Raw genomic sequence first — 21,454 nt, forward strand, 5'->3', positions numbered from 1 at the left:
ACCCTCGAAACTTATTGCCGAGCCACTAAGCAAACAATGCCGAATCCCTCTTAATAATGCAAGGTTTTTTCTCAATATTTTTTATATTTTTACAAAGGATCAAAAAGCCTAAAAGTAAGTAAAATCAGATTATCTGTCTCTCTCTGTATACAATAAAAATAACCTACCAAATGTCAGCTTCAAATGAGCTCCCGTTCAATGTTCTGCAGTAAATGGTTCCAGAGTTTTGAGCGCTGAAAGAGGCTTGTTTTTATAAAATACGCTAAATTTGTCGCCCAATAATACGAAAACCTTTTGACTTTCGATAGTATATTTTTGAAAATACACTCCCCTCAGCACCTTGTATAAATAGGGAAAAAATTAGACTATAAAAAATGAGAGGTTTTTTTACTGGTCGATTTCATATGGAATAGCCCATATACAGTTTTCCCGTCTTACAAAGTTGGACAAGTTGACTACGTAATCTTTGACATACTACGTTGCCAATGTATAATAAACTCCGACAGCATTGCGGTACCCGTAGGAACGTTTCCGAAATAAGACGGGGAGGATTGAAAAATGAAAACTCATTGTCCGGTGAGCAAGGAACACGTTCCATACACAACACACCCCCATTTGGCGATCCATCAGCCCTCGCACCCTCAATCTGGTCCACACACGTATTGACCTCACGTCTTGGGGTTCGTTCGTTCGATACAGACCCAGATGCGGCCGCGTCATCGACTAACAAGGCCTGCTGCTGCTCGGATAAAAGAGACGTGCGAATTTATGGACGATGGCGTCTGTGTAGCGGACTTTTTTTTTCTTGTACTCGTAACAAAATCCTTATTTCAATTTCTAAAGATTTCAGCGGCAGACATTAAACATCGGTTTGTTTCGTCGCTGATCGCTGGAGGAATATTGCCGGTGATCAACGTCAACGATAGGGTTGGGGAAAAAATTGTTCTATTTTTATATAAAACAACAAAAACAGCTTTCTTCCTAATCGATCTATTAAATAAGGTATGTTAGGCAATTAATCCTTAAATTCGCAAAGTATCCTATAGGATACAACAGGTTATTAAGCTATATGCTATAATTTTAATAGAACAATAGAAAAAAATGATAGGAAAATTAAAATTTCACAATACTATAATATTGTACAACACGTAAAATATGGACATTGCGATAGTTGTTTTCTTTACAGTCCGACACGGTTTAATAAATTAGTGTGAGAAATGAAGTTTTGACAATTTAAGGGTTAAAAATACACACTCGACAATCAAACAGTAATTTCTTTGTAACAATTAGACAAAATATCTCATATAATACAAATTATATAGACAGATGTGTGACAGTGGCACAATGTCCAACACACTAATGTGCAGAGGTGCACTCATTACGAGTGAGCCGGGATCCGACGGAATGAGCGCCGTCTTAAATCACTACGTGATTATATACGCATAAAACACTGCATATTATTATCGTATATTATACTGTCACACATCTGTGACACAGTGCATGAGGGTTGGCCACTAAAGGGAAACTAAGAGGTGGAACTTAAACTGAAAGGATTCAATCCGGCATCGGAACTGGAATCCGGTGTGGCTTAGTGGATAAAGCGTCAGCACGTAGGGCTGAAAACCCGGGTTCGAATTCTGGTGCCAGAGAGAATTTTTCTCCGCTCCACCGAGCTTTCATCATATGATAACGCAGAATTACTGCACGGAAATAGGCCTATCATATGTACTTCGGTACATCGCAATAATACCATTTTTATGTTTGTACATCTGTTTTTCCCGTCCACACCTGTGGAGTAGTGGTCAGCGCGTCTGGCCGCGAAACCAGGCGGCCCGGGTTCGAATCCTGGTCGGGGCAAGTTACCTGGTTGAGGTTTTTTTCCGGGATTTTCCCTCAACCCAAATACGAGCAAATGCTGGGTAACTTTCGGTGCATTATCACCTTCATTTCATTCAGACGCTAAATAACCTGAGATGTTGATACAGCGTTGTAAAATAACCCAATAAAATGAAAAAATGCATCTATTTTCCCAAACCTGTCTGATGGATTTTGTTCACATCCACAGGACATCTTATCTGGAAATGAACACACTGCAAACAGCGTAAAAAATAATAAAAACATCTCTCCTCCATGACACCGATTATTTTTAGTTGCTTTGTATGAAAGAATGTGAGAGCGTGAGGATGAATGGGCGTTCCCTCTTTGTACAGCAACATGAAGACAGTTGTGTAGCTGCGGTGATAACGGGACTGACGGTGCGTGCGTAAAGAGAGATCAGCTGGGATGTGAAGTGATAAGTGTTGGTTGGTCTTGACCCTGCGAGCGATGAGACTTATCAGGGTGAAGCGCCATGTTGGGAGCACCATCGAGCAGTCTGTTGGAGCGCTGCTCATACCAGTCAGAGGTAGGGAGCCATGATTTACTTCTGTGTGCCATGGGTCTCTTACTATGTTCTCTCAGACATTTCTTTGGAGTTACAGGTACGACCACGGGACAAAAAAAGTGTAATTTTTCATCTATAATATGTTTAAACTGTGTATTTTTTGTGTGTTACCTTTAGTGTAAGCCTATGAATAGAGAAAGAGCCCACACAAGGTTGTGGAACCATTGATGATGATGATGATGATGATGATGATGATGATGATGCTATAGGCCTACTGCAAAAAAGGGGGCGCAAACAAAACCACAGAATCGCGATATAACGAGGTTACGGGGGATACCATTTACTTACTCCCCTGTTATAGCTTGACCGTGGTACAGTATATCGGAATATGATCATTTAATAAAAGTATTTTTGGGGTGCATGTTTCTTACAGTGTTACATGCATATCTACTATGTTTCGGACCGAGTTGTACAGGGCTTCAACTGTAGGTCTACTACAAATTTTGGGGTGCATAACCATAGGCAGAGTTATGGGAGGGTATGTGGGAGCACTGCCCCCCCCCCAAATTTGGCTGAGCTCTTTTTTTCCTAAATACAAAATATTGAATTCAAAAGACTTTTCTTGCTTTTTTTTATGAATGGGATATTATTTGTAAGTGCTACCATCTTCCTGGAAAATGGCTGTTTTCACAAAAAAAATCTTTGGACTATGGTTGTTTTATGAAAACTACTGAAAATTTTAATTCCTTTAACATGGGACTATGGTGTTTTTTTTTTTTTTTTTTCACTAACACCTAATTCAGTAAATGGCCGCTGTAGACTTCTAACACAGGAGTACAGGCTGTTGCAAAAGAAACATTATAGTGCTTCCATTGCTCAAACGAGATATAGAAAATCTTATACATTCAGAAATTTCGTCAATTTAAGCACAGAAACTTAATCATAAACGAAAGCTAGAAAAGTATTTTGCATTCAATATTTTCTAATGTTAATAGAAAAAAAGAGTTCAGATAAGTTTGGGGGGCAGTGCCCCCCCATAACTCCGCCTAAGTAATAAAATACAAAAAAATAAGTTTGAAAGAATGCGTAAAATATACCGTTCTATAGTACAGTAATGAAATACTCGTCTTTAACCAGGGATGTATTTACAGAATGGCTGAACTGGCAAATATACACTTACCACTTGTATTCTACAAGGTGAAGGAGGTTTAACCGCTATTGTTGTTAATATTATTATTATTGTTATTATATTTTACCTACTTATTTTGTTTGTTGTAATAAGAATCTTAACATTAAAATAATGTGTTAAATACATGATAGGTATTCATTTCTTTGTGTACAGTACATTAATAAGTAATTGACTGTGAGTCTAAGATTTCTGACCTGAAAATAGAAAGTTTAAGTGACAGTGATCGCCTGATAAGGCTGGCTAAGAAGTTCGCGCATACGTACAGCAAAGACATTTATTCGGCATTTCCATGAGACATTTTAAGTATGCGATTGGCACTTAGTACTGAGAGCTCAAAGTGACAATCGGTGAATTAGCCTCTCTTCTTATAGCGAAAAATCGCTCAGTTTTTCGGAGTTAACTTTACAAAATAAAAAGCCACCTGAGAAACACCATGGGTCAGGAAAGATTGAAAGGTTTAGCATATTTATCCATCGTGGCTAGGAAGCTGAACTTCGAAATAACAGATAACTTTACCAATGTCATAGCAAGAAGGAACGAGTTTTAAGGTATAAACAATTACACACTGTACATACATTTGAAGGGGTGAGAATGATATAGTCCTAAGCCACACAGACAAAATTTTACAGAAGAGCGTATCAAAGGTTTAGAGTCCAATTCTATTAGATGCGGTACCATAATTTCTTTGACGTATACTTACGTCATTTGTTAACTAATTTTTATAATATTTTGTGCGAGATCGTGCGTATATGCTTGTTTTCCGCACAGAACCAATACGCGGTAAGTGTGAAATACCACATTCAGTATTCCCAACGTAACACAAATAACAATTTCCCTCTTCTTACCGCTTAAGCGCGACATTCATTTTACTGCTTTAGGCTTTTAACATATTATTTTTAGAGACGTTTAACATAGTAATAATTATAAATTGGAAACTTACCACTGCAATTTCACCTAAATTGCAATGTTAATTATTATTGTTTTTAAATATTTGCAAAAATTAAGTAAAGTCTACTACTCCACGAAACTTATTGCATTCCTGATACAAGTAACATTAAGGAAGCCGTGAAAAAATCAACGAGATTCCAGATGCCGATGTTATTACTGCAATATGTTATATAAATAATATTGTTAAAATATTAAAATGAAAAATAAATCATTACATAACCTTACCGTTTGTTTTAAGTTCGCATTTATAGACTGGGGAAAAAAAAGACAGACGTATATCACGGCCTGCTGGAGTATAGTAAACACAGAAAAAATTTTACAGCAACAATGTTAAAGAAAGATATTTTGGTGTTCCGAAGTTGGCGCCATTAAACAGAAACCAAGATGGAGATTTCATTGCAACTAATTAGAAATTCGTCTTTCAGGTATGTAATAAACGATCTTCGCACAAAATAATGTACAATACACGAGCGGTATGTTTGTTTTCATGTTCTCGGAAATTAAAAAAGCTCAACTACGTTTCGCTTTTTCAATTTTTTCCTCAACCATGAAAACGTCAACATACCGCTCTTGTAACGTATATTACTATTACTAGTAGCTTTCTCATATGTGAGGAGCATAGTATCAAAATTGGACAACATTTTTTGCGATTTCGAGATATCCACTGTTTCTCATAGAATTTTATGTGCTGAATGCGATTCTGAAACTGTGTAGGTTCAAAAACGGATAGAACAGAGCGAAAATGGCACTTAATTGTGCGCTTTAGAATCAAAATGTAGATAACTCCACTGTGGCTTGGTTTCAAATTAGAACAATTTCTTCAGTAGCCAATGAGAAGCTCACATTCGTACCATCTTTTCCCATCACGCATCGCGAATCCAACATGGTTGATTGTTTATATAATCCGTTTGTGGATGAATAAATACTGTTTTACGTAAATTTGCTTTGAAACCGAGTTAGAAGAGACTTCGGTTCAAAAGTAGACAATTTCACTTTAAATATGAGCGTATTCCGAATCTCACCGGTGAGCAATCCGATGGCATCACGATGTTCCGAATTCCACCGATGACGTCATTGATGCTCCACCGGTGTCGCACCGGTGCCATCAACTTGCAGAGGTGGTGGCAGTCTCCATCAGCCGCCATCAGTGAATCTGATTGGTTCTTGTATAGGCGGGAATTAGCAGACGAATAACATCGTGCACTGTTGTGTCATGGCGGTGTGTTCTGCTGTATTGTTTGTAATGAGCACAACGTAAAAACAATATGTTAATGGCTTATGAGCGAACATGTCAACGGACCAGTTATTACTACCGGTTCAATAAATTGTTTATGCTATCTTTTCTTTGAACGAGATGGGAGTACGAAAATTTCGCAAAATTTTGCTAGCGTAGCACAGACAACAACTTGTACAGTCGCCATGACAGCCATCGATCCTTCCAGCAGTTCCAGACAACTACATTACTTAGTTTCAGAGATAGACAACTCCACTTTTTAAACTTAAATTTCGACCTGCATATTAATTTTAATCACATTTTGAGACTGAAAAAATGTTTCTATGATCTATGAGAATATTTAAAAAAAATGTACGTATAACGGTGACATTGGTTTCCGAGGATCTAGTTTTTCACCTCTCCTGTAAAAAAAAATGGAATCGTTCAACTTAGATGCCAAGCTCCTCAAGTATAAGAAATGAACTCGACAAAAATCTATTTTTGTTAAAAGTGAGGCTTTGGACTATCTCATTCATTTATTAAATTTAACTAGAAATAAATTTCTAATACCTATTTTGTATGCTTATGAATATTATTTATAGTTACATGTTTATAATATGCGTCGAGTATACATTTATTCAAATATAAAATATGTAAGGCTATCACTTTGTAAAGCTCAAAAAGTGGTGGGAGGAGCTACCTTAAAAATTACGTCACTGTCGTTAACGAAGACAAACCAGCTTCGTCACAACTTAACACTACATGAGAAGCAGATTGCTAACTTTAAAATCAGGATTTAATTAGATCGATGCCTAGTATGAACTGTGTGTTACACTAACGTTGCACACTTGTTAGATATTTCCCAACTAATGTCAGTATACAGCCAGTATGAAAAATAAGGTCGAAGACAGAATGTTTAAATTTAGTCTACAAGCCTACCAGGGAGAAAAGGTGAAGGTTCATAAAGAGTCGTGTTAAGCACATGTATTTCAAAAGTCTGACAAAGGTGTTACTCAAATACAGGTTTTATGTTATTTTTGGAAGCTGTTTTTTTTCTATACTGCAACTCGTAGAAGCATTTTTTTTATTTAAGCCCTCCTTCACAGCACGGCATTTTAAAAGAAATTTTAGATTTATATTGGAGGTTTATCTTGTTACTGTTATCTGGAATGGTACCTTTGTATTGTATTTATTAACATTCCATGGTATTCATACACGCTTACAGCTAGAATATGGAACAAGTCAAAAACTTAATATTATTATAAAATCTTAATTTATAGTCACAGTCTAGATGAAAAATATACAGACGAGATTTACAATATAGTCTACTAGTACAACACATAGTTTTAGTATCAATTTCATGAAGTGTTATTGAATGTCATGAATTCACCTACAGAATAGAAGGCGTGAGAAATTAGGTACTTCTTTAATTTGGCCCTAAATAATTTTATGTTTTGAGTTTCATTTTTTATATCGATAGGGAGGCTATTAAAAATGTTTACTGCCATATAACGCACTCCTTCTTGATAGCACGATAGACTTGCCGTTGGAGTATGAAAGTCATTTTTTGATGTGTATTTATGCTATGAACTGTTGAATTAGTAACAAAGTTTTCACGATTACATACGAGGAAGACTATTAATGAAAAGATATACTGACAAGCCATGGGCATTATTTGTAATTTTTTGAAAATAGACCTACACGATTCCCTAGATTTGGCACCTACTGTTATTCTAATTACTCTTTTTTGTAATAGAAATATATTGTTACTATCTGTGGAATTTCCCCAGAATATTATTCCGAAACTCATTACCGAGTGGAAGTATGCAAAGTATATTGTTTTTAAGGTACTGATATTTACTATCTTTTGCATAGATCTAATAGCAAAACAAGCTGAATTTAGTTTGGGGGTAATTTCTTTAATATGATTTTTCCAATTTAACACATTATCGATTTTTAAGCCAAGAAATTTGGCTGTTGTTGTTTCTAATAGGGATCTATTGTTAATTATTGCGCTAGAAATTTGCGACGTTGAATTTGGACAGGATTTAAATTGAATTATGTTAGTTAGTTAGTTAGTTAGTTAGTTAGTTAGTTAGTTAGTTAGTTAGTTAGTTAGTTAGTTAGTTAGTTAGTTAGTTAGTTAGTTAGTTAGTTAGTTAGTTAGTTAGTTAGTTAGTTAGTTAGTTAGTTAGTTAGTTTACCTTCTAAGATAATTGTTTAAAATCGTTCTATAAATTAAATTTGTGTAGTTACGCATGATTTGAAATCATCAAATTCAAAGTATTAACAATCTTATTATTTGCATATCGAGTTCCAGAAATTACCAAAGTGAGGAAAACATAGCGTCGAGTAATTAAAAACTTAATAAATTATTAACTACCACCGTTTTCATCTAAACACAGTATCAGCTTTATAAAATTTTTCCATTTCAATTGTGTGGGATACATTAGAACAGATTTAGGTCAGGTTAGATTAGGTTAGGTACGGTTGAGTTAATATATCTGAAGTTAAAAATGTGAATTTCTTCCAACGAGAAAATTTAACATGTAACCTGCCGAGCAATAGGTTAGGTCAGGTTAATTTAGGTTAGATTAGGTTAAATTATGTTAATAGTTCTAAAGCGAAAGATATACCAAGTATTTTAATAAGAAAATTTAACCCAATTCTGTACAATAATATTGGAGTCTGTAGCTCAAAGTAAAATGCATGTGATATAATTTAAGAAAGATAATTATTCGCGAACATTTCACGACTAAAAAATTCAAGCCCATAGAAATCGTTATTACGAATTCTGAAAATTTTCATATTACTAAATACAGAGTGAAAGTTATATAACTCTGAATATAGAATGGGGAAATAGAGTACATTAAAATAAATAAAAGTCTATTATGCGTTTATTAATTAAGTGAAATGTTAATTAGAACATTTGACTGAAATTTTACGTAATTTGGCAACAGGGCATCGTCGTACGAATACACACACGAACTCACGTCTGAATTAGCAGGGTTGCCAAATTTTCTAATCAAAGGAAATAACGACACGCGTTAATTTCTTTTTTATTTAATTTGGAAGAGAACCGTTCATTTTATTTAAAAACTGAAAGAGATAAATCATTCCTTATCACTTTATCTAATGATAAGAGTAAAAATCAGAATAGTATGGACAGTGCAAATCGAGTAAAACAGTGTTAACATTTATGAGAAAAATATTTTTTTTTAGAAAAATATTCATTTGGAACTAATATGGTATTAGAATTTTTTGTTGAATCCTACCCAAGGAATAAGCACAGTTAGGCCTATATTACTTCTGCCCTGCATAGCTTTGATCAAGTTATTCAGGGAAATTTCGCGTTTTCATTTCAGATCATAAAATATGTTTTTAAATCGTTTTTGCACTATCGCGTTTTTTGTTGTATTTACAGCTGTTGTTGTTAGGCCTTGAAAGTTATAATTCCCACACAGAAACTTGTTGCTAGGGAAACCATTCTTCATAACATAAAACTATACTGAAGTAGAGCCATTACAGTGCACTTATTGTTACTTAGTTACCATTACAGTGCACTTATTGTTACTTAGTTACCATTACAGTGCACTTATTGTTACTTAGTTACCATTACAGTGCACTTATTGTTACTTAGTTACCATTACAGTGCACTTATTGTTACTTAGTTACCATTACAGTGCACTTATTGTTACTTAGTTACCATTACAGTGCACTTATTGTTACTTAGTTACCATTACAGTGCACTTATTGTTACTTAGTTACCATTACAGTGCACTTATTGTTACTTAGTTACCATTACAGTGCACTTATTGTTACTTAGTTACCATTACAGTGCACTTATTGTTACTTAGTTACCATTACAGTGCACTTATTGTTACTTAGTTACCATTACAGTGCACTTATTGTTACTTAGTTACCATTACAGTGCAGGATTGCGAAGGCTTTGGAATAATATTGCTCTAAATTTCCAATACAAAATGTATTGTATATGCAATTTTAAAAATATGATCGTGCAAAAAAAATTGTACAATACACGTCTGTGAAGTGTATTACTAAATTTCGGAAATTGCTCCCTTTTGTAAAAAGCACTTCTCAAACTTGTATCCTAATATACTATTACATTATTACAATAATAAAGTTTCATGTCTCATTAAAACTACCTTACCAAATCAAACGAATCCCTGAAGTAAATAGGATCTAAATAACTACAGATTTTTATTATTGTTTATTGGTTATAAAATATGTATTTTGATGCCAACTATAAGTCTAATATACCTCAGGGTGGAATAGGATTTATTAATTTGGATAATAAAAAAATAACTACAGATTAAGAAGTAATAAATAATAAACTATTTCCTACATCAAATATACGCAATTAATTTGATAGTTTGGTTTCTCCAGTTTCCCAGTTCAAAAATATTGCTGCTAAATAAGAGCATGAAACAAAATCCTCCCACTGTTTGTAGAATAAACGAAACAAACTATTACGGTAGTTAGTAAACGATGTTACATTTAGAGTCCAACACAATAGCGTTTCGATTGATCGATAATACTGTAAACGAGCACCCGCGTTCTCTGATGCGAAACGTGTTTTCATGAAGGATACATTGTTCTCCGACTGAATCTGAATTTCAAAACGTACATGCGGTCGATCGCTTAAAACAGAAATAAATGGAAAGAACATATTGAAAGAATTAAGGAAAAAAGAAAACAAATGTAGTTACAAACCTTGTGGAAAACGTGACATTGAAAGAATCTATTATACAATAATAATAATAATAATAATAATAATAATAATAATTTATATTTATTTATATATTTATTTACTTATATTTAATGTGCTGTACAACAGCCAGAGGCCAATTACAGTTCAGCACAAACAATATAACAAAAACATTAGCAATAATTTACAATAAAAGTACAAAGAAATAATTAAATTAATGGCAATTAATTAAAATGATAATTACAAATGAAATAATGGAATCATAAATGAAGAATGGAATCATATAAAATAGTATTACAAAGATATACAAGATTATAATACAACGACAATAATGACAATGAATGGACGGGATAAAATGGATGACTAAACTACATAGCATGAGATAAAAGTAATTGTATTTGATAATGAAAGGATGGAATCAAGTAAATTAATAAATAACAAAATGATATAAAAGTTAGCGAGAATAATATTAAAATACATATTTAAACAAAAGATATAAATGAAAACTGATAATAATAATAATAATAATAATAATAATAATAATAATAATAATAATAATAATATCATCTAAATTCTAAAGGCGGCCAGTAGCTCAGTTGGCAAAGAAGCAACTAGCCACGAACTGCAAAGTCCTGGGTTCAGTCCCGGGTGGTGGCGGGATTTCTCTTATTGCTAAAACCTCCAGAATGGCCTCGCGATCAACTCAAGCCTCCTGTCAAATTGGTACTAGGATAAATTGTGAACCATTTCTTAATGAAGTTGGCTTGGAAAGAAATGGAATTGAATTTTCGGGAGGGGCCACTATGGGCCAGCACTGCTGTTCCATCTCGACCTTCGAAAAGGCATATTTAAATCAGATAAAGTCTTCATTTTAAAGCAAACAGTATGTGAACTTAAAGATAATGCTTCTGTCCACAACTATTATCACAGACCAGCAATGTTATGTAAACAAATGGAACTGGTCACTTTCACATTTAGTCACAACAAAACTATCTAGTATTCGGCTTCCGACGTACACATAAGTTACGAGTTAAGATGGTTGATTTTGGTGAGTAGATAAATTTGTAAACAATGCCATTCAAAAGTTTTATTTTGTAAACAATTTGATATTAGGCCTATGTGTATTAGTGCTTCCTTCACTTCACAGTTTGAACATGACTTGTACAGTACAATGAAATGTAAGCTTTCAATGCAAGTGAGAGAAGAGATTTATAGTGGAAGAAAAACGGGCTTCTTTACAGAATTGATTGATACAGTAATCCTAAACTGTAATTACGTATCACTGTCTGTCTAACGTACTTAAACTTTCGAAGATTTACGATGAATAGTATTTAAGTCGTCGAAAGTTAGCTAGTCATACGCAATTCTACATTATACAGGGACATCATTTTATTTTTACTAACTCTTCTAATATTAACCTGGCTATACCTTTGGATTAACGGTTGAGAACCGGAAATACCACTGGTATCCCTTTCCACGACTGGAGTTCGATGATACTGGCGTAAAATACAAACAAATCACTTTATTAGGTATAGGAGGGAAGAAAAGTAGTTCATCCATTTACGTAAACTAGGAAATATTGCGATTTTGAGTTTGATAATTTTCATTAGGTTTTTCTTTAATCGAAATACAATACTGTATTAACAATAAGTGTTTTTACTTACGAACTGAGCTATCCATTCGGACGTATTCATTATGCAGTGTATATTATACTGTCTACAACACATTAGCGTACACTATAGAAGCCACCGGCGTGGCTCAGTCGGTTAAGGCGCTTGCCTGCCAGTCTGAAGTTGCGTTCGGGCGCGGGTTCGATCCCCGCTTGGGCTGATTACCTCGTTGGGTTTTTTCCGAGGTTTTCCCCAACCGTAATGTGAATGCAAGGTAATCTATGGCGAATCCTCTGCCTTATCTCGCCAAATATCATCTCGCTATCACCAATCTCATCGACGCTAAATAACCTAGTAGTTGATACAGCGTCGTTAAATAACCAACTAAAATAAAAAAATACACTATAGAGAATGAAGTTAAATTGAAATGAAAATTAATATGGATATTTAAACACAATTTTGAAAACGGTGGCCGTTCATTTCGATACAGACTTCAGTTCTTTTTTGCATATTATCACACTATAAACTATTGTACCCAATTCCGATTACTAGTTTTGTCCTTCGTACTAGTAACTCATGTTGAAATAATTCTGTACCTGCTCTATAAAAAATTACCTTACTTACTTAAATTCAGTCTTCACTTCTGCCCGGTCCGAAAAGATAAAAATTACTCAGACATGCTATCTACTGTCCGTCCAAGTGGTTATGTCGCAGGGTCGTAGAAAGGTGGAAAATCACGTGACAATTAATTAACGAGATCCTTTCATTTAAGCTATTTTAAACAGTTGTATAATATTACGTAGACGTCCAATTTCTAACAGAAATTAATGTTTTCAGAAAAGTGCTAAGACAGCCCAGCCACTAGCCTTTACAGAGGGGCGAGCAGAAGCAGGTGGGGGAACCGAGATGTGACATAGGCAAACGGACGACAGTACCTGTGCGAGAATATGATTCAATATTGAAAGTTCTTTCGTCACAGGAAAACGCGAACATATTTCTGGAACGTACTATACTCACTATTTCAGTACTGCTTGTGTTTACTATGACCGTAAGGCGACTTTGACTGTATACGCTTGGTTCTGTGTGGAGAACGGTTGGAAGTTTACTAGTAGAGGGGGTGGGAGTGAAGTACATTAAAAAACTCAGGTACAATAAAAATTGAAGTAAAAATAAAATGATGTCCCTGTATAAGCATTTTGGAATGTGATTGACTAAGTTATTTCTATTCTACTGCTTTATAAGCACACAACAATAATCTCGGTAATAAATTCTTTGAGTGGTTATAGGAAATACATAAATTATTAGATGAATAGAAAGTGCAAATTATATTAATTTGACACCATTTGTATGTTACTAAGCAAAATTTAATTCAAAGTACATAACTACATTTTTAAACTCATATAGGGTTGTGTGTTGGAAGAAAATATGCATTTACCATAAATAACATATAAAACGGGACCCTAAATAATTAATTCGATAGTTTTAATCCTGAATTTATAAAGCTCAATCGCTTTCAAGCTAACGAATAATTCGGTAGGTTAACCAATCGAATTATTCGATCGTTTCCATTCGATTGCTTTCGTTATGGACTGCAAACTCAAACTCTTTCCGAACTGTCGAACAATTCGATAGCTTTTAACAATCGAAATCATAAATCTTCAATGTTAAAACTACGTTTGTTCCGGTCTGACATTTCTGTCTATTGTCTTCTGAAGCAACGATATATAGTTCTTTTTTTTTTTTTTTTTGCATGTAGTGTATTTTTATTTTTGCCAAATGCTGACTTTTATCCTCCTATTTCTAGTTATCTGCATAAATTATTCTAATGTTAAGATAAATTCTCCCGCAATTTGAACGTTTAGGCCGTGCAAAAACACCTCTTTTGTTTCGCTCTCTCCACCAGATCTTTAAATTTTCACAAAGCGAAAAGACATTTGCCTGCACCTATAAATAAAATGTTCAACATGCTGAATCACTATTCCACGGCCCCCTAAACTACCAGATCTTAAAATTTCCCAACGCTTCTGCTTCGTGCCGGACCGTTACGTATAACGTTTAAAAGCTGTTCCCACACGTCTTGCAATTAATGTGACCCAATGTTGCATGTAAAGCCATTATTAGCGGAGTGGTGCGCGACAGGATGTTCGCAATAGTCTCAAGGTCATTAGCGGCGCGGCATCGTACGCGACTGTTATGTCTACCGTACGGTTATCTGCACGCGGCCAGCTCGCGTTTCTTTTTTTTTTTTTTTAGTGACAAACGAGGACCCGAGGCGCCCCTTATGTGTAGGCTATGCAGTCTACATTAATTAGTCACGGACGGTTGTACAATATCCTCGTTCAATTAGTACCCAGCCGCTGTTAAAACGGACGCTTTCGTTTGGAGAGATAATAATATAAGAGTTTGTTTATTGAATAGACCTTACAGATGCCGCTTCAATCACAAGAAGCGGTAACACGCGTCTACCAATGTTTACATACTTACAAATGGCTTTTAAGGAACTCGGAGGTTCATTGCCGCCCTCACATAAGCCCGCCATCGGTCCCTATCCTGAGCAAGATTAATCCAGTCTCTATCATCATATCCCACCTCCCTCAAATCCATCTTAATATTATCCTCCCAACTACGTCTCGGTATCCCCAAAGGTCTTTTTCCCTTCGGCCTCCCAACTAACACTCTATATGCATTTCTGGATTCGCCCAAACGTGCTACATGCCCTGCCCATCTCAAACGTCTGGATTTAATGTTTATAATAATGTTAGGTGAAGAGTACAATGCGTGCAGTTCTGCGTTGTGTAACTTTCTCCATTCTCCTGTAACTTCATCTCTTTTAGCCCCAAATATTTTCCTAAGAACCTTATTCTCAAACACCCTTAATTTCTGTTCCCCTCTCAAAGTGAGAGTCCAAGTTTCACAACCATACAGAACAATCGGTTATATAACTGCTTTATAAATTCTAACTTTTAGATTTTTTGACAGCAAACTAGATGACAAAAGCTTCTCAACCGAATAATAACAGGCATTTCCCATATTTATTCTGCGTTTAATTTCCTCCCGAGTATCATTTATATTTGTTACTGTTGCTCCAAGATATTTGACTTGTTTAACCTCTTCGAAAGATAAATCTCCAATTTTTATATTTCCATTTCGTAGAATATTCTGGTCATGAGACATAATCATATACTTTGTCTTTTCGGGGTTTACTTCCAAACCTGTCGCTTTACTTGCTTCAAGTAAAATTTCCGTGTTTTCCGTAATCGTTTGTGGATTTTCTCCTAACGCATTCACGTCATCCGTATAAACAAGAAGCTGATGTAACCCGTTCAATTCCAAACCTTCTCTGTTATCCTGAACTTTCCTAACGGCGTATTCTAGAACAAAGTTAAAAAGTAAAGGTGATAGTGCATCTCCTTGCTTTAGCCCGTAGTGAACTGGAAAAGTATCTGACAGAAACTGACCTATACGGACTCTGCTGTAAGTTTCACTGAGACACATTTTAATTAATCGAACTAGTTTCTTGGGAATACCAAATTCAATAAGAATGGTAATTTTGATTTCAATTTTAATTAAAATCATCTTATAGCATAAAATTTATTCACTGTCGGTGGTGGTATAAATCAGTGTATTCTATCTATCTATCTATCTATCTATCTATCTATCTATCTATCTATCTATCTATCTATCTATCTGTCTGTCTGTCTGTCTGTCTGTCTGCCTGCCTGCCTGCCTGCCTGCCTGCCTGCCTGCCTGTCTATCTATATGCAGCCTCAGGCTTATTGTGCTTACCGCTCCTATTCTTGCGAATGATTGGGTAGCCGAACGGCTTCCCTCTTGTACAAGTACAACACGTCGCACCGGGCTACTTTATGGATGGTGGTGGTGATGATGATGATTATGATGATGATGATGATGTGTGAATTAATGATGGTGAAATGAGTCCGAGATCCAACACCGAAAATTACCCAGCAATTCTGCTTCGATTGAGGGAAAACCTCGGAAAAACCCCCGGTTAAACGAGCGTTGAGTGACTTCTTTTCCAATTGCGGATATATGCATCTTCAGCCGTCTTACATGTCGTACCAACATAACTTACGAGACATTACGAACGTTTCGCGCTAGTTTGCAATGTTCCAGCGGGATAGAAATTCGGCCATTTTCATACCTCAGGGAAGTGTGTAGGGGTAAGAAAATGGATTGTTATGACAGGTTAGGTTAGTTTAGGCTTTTATTATGTCTTACATACTTAATCTGTGACAGGTTAGGTACGGTAGTTTAGGGTTTTGTTATGCCTTGTATAGGCAAATCTGACAGGTTAGGTTAGGATTTTAGTGACAGGTTAGGTTAGGTTAGTTTAGGCTTTTATAATGCTTTGCATATACGACAGGTTGGGTTAGGATAGTTTAGACTTTTGTTATGCCTTGTAGAGGCGAATATGTGACAGGTTAGGTTAGTTTAGTATTTTAGTGACAGGGTAGGTTAGGTTAGTTTAGGCTTTTATTATGCTTTGCATATACGACAGGTTGGGTTAGGATAGTTTAGACTTTTGTTATGCCTTGTAGAGGCGAATATGTAACAGGTTAGATTAGTTTAGTATTTTAGTGACAGGGTAGGTTAGGTTAGTTTAGGCTTTTATTATGCTTTGCATATACGACAGGTTGGGTTAGGATAGTTTAGACTTTTGTTATGCCTTGTAGAGGCGAATATGTGACAGGTTAGGTTAGTTTAGTATTTTAGTGACAGGGTAGGTTAGGTTAGTTTAGGCTTTTATTATGCTTTGCATATACGACAGGTTGGGTTAGGATAGTTTAGACTTTTGTTATGCCTTGTAGAGGCGAATATGTGACAGGTTAGGTTAGTTTAGTATTTTAGTGACAGGGTAGGTTAGGTTAGTTTAGGCTTTTATTATGCTTTGCATATACGACAGGTTGGGTTAGGATAGTTTAGACTTTTGTTATGCCTTGTAGAGGCGAATATGTAACAGGTTAGATTAGTTTAGTATTTTAGTGACAGGGTAGGTTAGGTTAGTTTAGGCTTTTATTATGCTTTGCATATACGACAGGTTGGGTTAGGATAGTTTAGACTTTTGTTATGCCTTGTAGAGGCGAATATGTGATAGGTTAGGTTAGTTTAGTATTTTAGTGACAGGGTAGGTTAGGTTAGTTTAGGCTTTTATTATGCTTTGCATATACGACAGGTTGGGTTAGGATAGTTTATACTTTTGTTATGCCTTGTAGAGGCGAGTATGTGACAGGTTAGGTTAGTTTAGTATTTTAGTGACAGGGTAGGTTAGGTTAGTTTAGGCTTTTATTATGCTTTGCATATACGACAGGTTGGGTTAGGATAGTTTAGACTTTTGTTATGCCTTGTAGAGGCGAATATGTGACAGGTTAGGTTAGTTTAGTATTTTAGTGACAGGGTAGGTTAGGTTAGTTTAGGCTTTTATTATGCTTTGCATATACGACAGGTTGGGTTAGGATAGTTTAGACTTTTGTTATGCCTTGTAGAGGCGAATATGTAACAGGTTAGATTAGTTTAGTATTTTAGTGACAGGGTAGGTTAGGTTAGTTTAGGCTTTTATTATGCTTTGCATATACGACAGGTTGGGTTAGGATAGTTTAGACTTTTGTTATGCCTTGTAGAGGCGAATATGTGACAGGTTAGGTTAGTTTAGTATTTTAGTGACAGGGTAGGTTAGGTTAGTTTAGGCTTTTATTATGCTTTGCATATACGACAGGTTGGGTTAGGATAGTTTAGACTTTTGTTATGCCTTGTATAGGCGAGTATGTGACAGGTTAGGTTAGTTTAAGATTTTAGTGACAGGGTAGGCTAGGTTAGTTCAGGCTTTTATTATCGTCAAGATGAAGGTGAAAGCGATTGAACAGGTAGTGATTTTTTTTTGTTTTCTATGTTGGCAGTTCAAGTCAGTCGGTGTCTATTCCAAATTCGGCGGAAGTCACTCAAACCCTCAACCAGGTTTTGAACCCGGGCCATCTAGTTTCATGGGCAGACTTGCTCACTATTATTCCACAGCGGTGGACAACAATTGCTTTATTCATATATCATCTCAATAATACTTACAGAAATTTCTCACTTTTCCCTGATTCTTTATTTTCATATTTTTTCTGAGAGACGACTGATATCCTACGGCTGGGCGCTAATTAGTGTGATTTATTTAGCGTCCCTTTCCAAATGGAGAGTGCGATTTCAAAACGCTTTAAGTCCATTTTTATGAAAAGATTGGACTAGTTTTTTTATCCATCGGTCTACAAACTGAGCGAATTTTCAAGTGACATTCACAAAAACACAAATTTTTTGACTAGGATTGGCGTTGTTTTGGAAGAAAATAATCTTAAAGTATGACAGAGGTCTCGTATTAAAAATCATACAAATGACCAAATGGACTGAGCAAGTTTTGGATTCACACTCTTCAATGAAATTGCAGAGCCGTCCGTCAGTAAAATAATGATAATTATTGCGTAACAGCGAAATCAGAACAGCAGACGAAACCGAATTACTCTGAGAAGACCTGCCACAGCCTCAACTCGTAAGATGAGTCCGGGATCGAACCTGACCCTCTTTCCACTGCGACTGTGGACGTTCTGCTGCATTCTCAGCGATGACTAATTCGGAGCGGGTTGCGTCACCGTCAAGTGCGTCAACTCTCGGATTAAGTGTGTCGCTGGCTTGTGGGAGTTTCCTTACACAGAATAAATCACAGAGACAGAATATGTGCGACGGCCGCGAGAATGGCTTCTCTATTATAAACATCAATAGATTATCGTGCAGGTTAAGTTTCAGATAAAGCCACCTGAGCACATATTTTAAAGTTTATTTCACATAAAAACACATAATTTTAACCAAAAAAAGTCACATTTCAGATAATCATCACCATAATGTTCAATGCAGTTCCTTAGATGTGATAGCTGAGCAAGATTAATCCATTCTCTATCATCATATCCCACCTCCCTCAAATCCATTTTAATATTATCTTCCCATCTACGTCTCGGCCTCCCTAAAAGTCTTTTTCCCTCCGGCCTCCCAACTAACACTCTATATGCATTTCTGGATTCGCCCATACGTGCTACATGCCCTGCCCATCTCAAACGTCTGGATTTAATGTTCCTAATTATGTCAGGTGAAGAATACAATGCGTGCAGTTCTGAGTTGTGTAACTTTCTCCATTCTCCTGTAACTTTATCCCTCTTAGCCCCAAATATTTTCCTAAGAACCTTATTCTCAAACACCCTTAACCTATGTTCCTCTCTCAAAGTGAGAGTCCAAGTTTCACAACCATAAAAACAACCGGTAATATAGCTGTTTTATAAATTCTAACTTTCAGATTTTTTGACAGCAGACTGGATGATAAAAGCTTCGCAACCGAATAATAACAGGCATTTCCCATATTTATTCTGTGTTTAATTTCCTCCCGAATATAATTTATATTTGTTGCCCATACGTGCTACATGCCCTGCCCATCTCAAACGTCTAGATTTTATGTTCCTAATTATGTCAGGAGAAGAATACAATGCGTGCAGTTCTGTGTTGTGTAACTTTCTCCATTCTCCTGTAACTTCATCCCTCTTAGCCCCAAATATTTTCCTGAAAACCTTATTCTCAAACACCCTTAATCTATGTTCCTCTCTCAAAGTGAGAGTCCAAGTTTCACAACCATAAAGAACAACCGGTAATATAACTGTTTTATAAATTTTAACTTTCAGATTTTTTGACAGCAGACTGGATGATAAAAGCTTCTCAACCGAATAATAACAGGCATTTCCCATATTTATTCTGTGTTTAATTTCCTCCCGAATATAATTTATATTTGTTGCCCATACGTGCTACATGCCCTGCCCATCTCAAACGTCTGGATTTAATGTTCCTAATTATGTCAGGTGAAGAATACAATGCGTGCAGTTCTGTGTTGTGTAACTTTCTCCATTCTCCTGTAACTTCATCCCTCTTAGCCCCAAATATTTTCCTGAAAACCTTATTCTCAAACACCCTTAATCTATGTTCCTCTCTCAACGTGAGAGTCCAAGTTTTACAACCATACAGAACAACCGGTAATATAACTGTTTTATAAATTCTACTTTCAGATTTTTTGACAGCAGACTCGATGATAAAAGCTTCTCAACCGAATAATGACAGGCATTTCCCATATTTATTCTGTGTTTAATTTCCTCCCGAATATAATTTATATTTGTTGCCCATACGTGCTACATGCCCTGCCCATCTCAAACGTCTGGATTTAATGTTCCTAATTATGTCAGGTGAAGAATACAATGCGTGCAGTTCTGTGTTGTGTAACTTTCTCCATTCTCCTGTAACTTCATCCCTCTTAGCACCAAATATTTTCCTGAAAACCTTATTCTCAAACACCCTTAATCTATGTTCCTCTCTCAACGTGAGAGTCCAAGTTTTACAACCATACAGAACAACCGGTAATATAACTGTTATATAAATTCTACTTTCAGATTTTTTGACAGCAGACTCGATGATAAAAGCTTCTCAACCGAATAATGACAGGCATTTCGCATATTTATTCTGTGTTTAATTTCCTCCCGAGTATCATTTATATTTGTTACTGTTGCTCCAAGATATTTGAACTTCTCCACCTCTTCAAAAGATAAATTTCCAATTTTTATATTTCCATTTCGTAGAATATTCTCGTCACGAGACATAATCATATACTTTGTCTTTTCGGGATTTACTTCCAAACCTATCTCTTTACTTGCTTCCAGTAAAATTCCCGTGTTTTCCCTAATCGTTTGTGGATTTTCTCCTAACATATTTACGTCATCCGCATAGACAAGCAGCTAATGTAACCCGTTCAATTCCAAATTGTATTAGATTATTATGATAAGAAACCATAAAATACGCTAAATATTCATGTTATGTAAACCTAACGTTACCTCAAATTCATTATTATGCCTTGAAACGTGCCCTTTCTTAGTTTCAAGAATATATGAACTTCCCACCTCTAAATAACAAGCATTGTAAATCTTACAGGGAAGCTGAAAGGCAATGGACAGATTGTGAAGGAAGTAGTCTCAATCAAGCTGACCGTCTCGTGAACTAAGCTTGCCACCATAAAAAGCTGGCGACAGTGACATAAGTAGAGGACATTGCAGTGTCCAATAAGGATGTCTCCGCAGAACTCGTCCCGACTAGCAAAGGCTTTCAGGAATTGAGGTCGGACTGCAACAGCAAATTGCGATTCAAATCTGTTTTAAACGCGTACGCGGGAACGTGATTTATTGTGAACTGATGCAAGCTATCGATTGCTGCTGTGTGGTTGCCAAGAGCGAACAAAACAAAAGAATCGCTCCATAAATCAACGTTAAAAATGTAGTTTCATCCATCTTCACTTGTTTAAAACAGC

General features: G+C 35.8%; 1 protein-coding gene across 5 annotated transcripts in view; it reads left to right on the forward strand.

Annotated features, from left to right (window-relative positions):
- LOC138695049 (uncharacterized) overlaps positions 1-21,454 on the forward strand; it is a 466,263-nt gene that overhangs the window by 375,334 nt on the left and 69,475 nt on the right. For 2 of the 5 annotated variants that reach the window (XM_069819387.1, XM_069819388.1), the window contains exon 2: positions 2,211-2,404. The exons of the other annotated variants lie outside the window; for them this stretch is intronic. In XM_069819387.1, coding sequence (XP_069675488.1) covers positions 2,326-2,404 — 79 coding nt within the window. In that variant the 5' untranslated portion in view covers positions 2,211-2,325. The remainder of the gene's footprint in view (positions 1-2,210; positions 2,405-21,454) is intronic. 5 annotated transcript variants of the gene reach the window in all.

Source organism: Periplaneta americana, chromosome 2, assembly GCF_040183065.1.
Source record: "Periplaneta americana isolate PAMFEO1 chromosome 2, P.americana_PAMFEO1_priV1, whole genome shotgun sequence".
In the NCBI taxonomy this organism is placed as follows: domain Eukaryota; kingdom Metazoa; phylum Arthropoda; class Insecta; order Blattodea; family Blattidae; genus Periplaneta; species Periplaneta americana.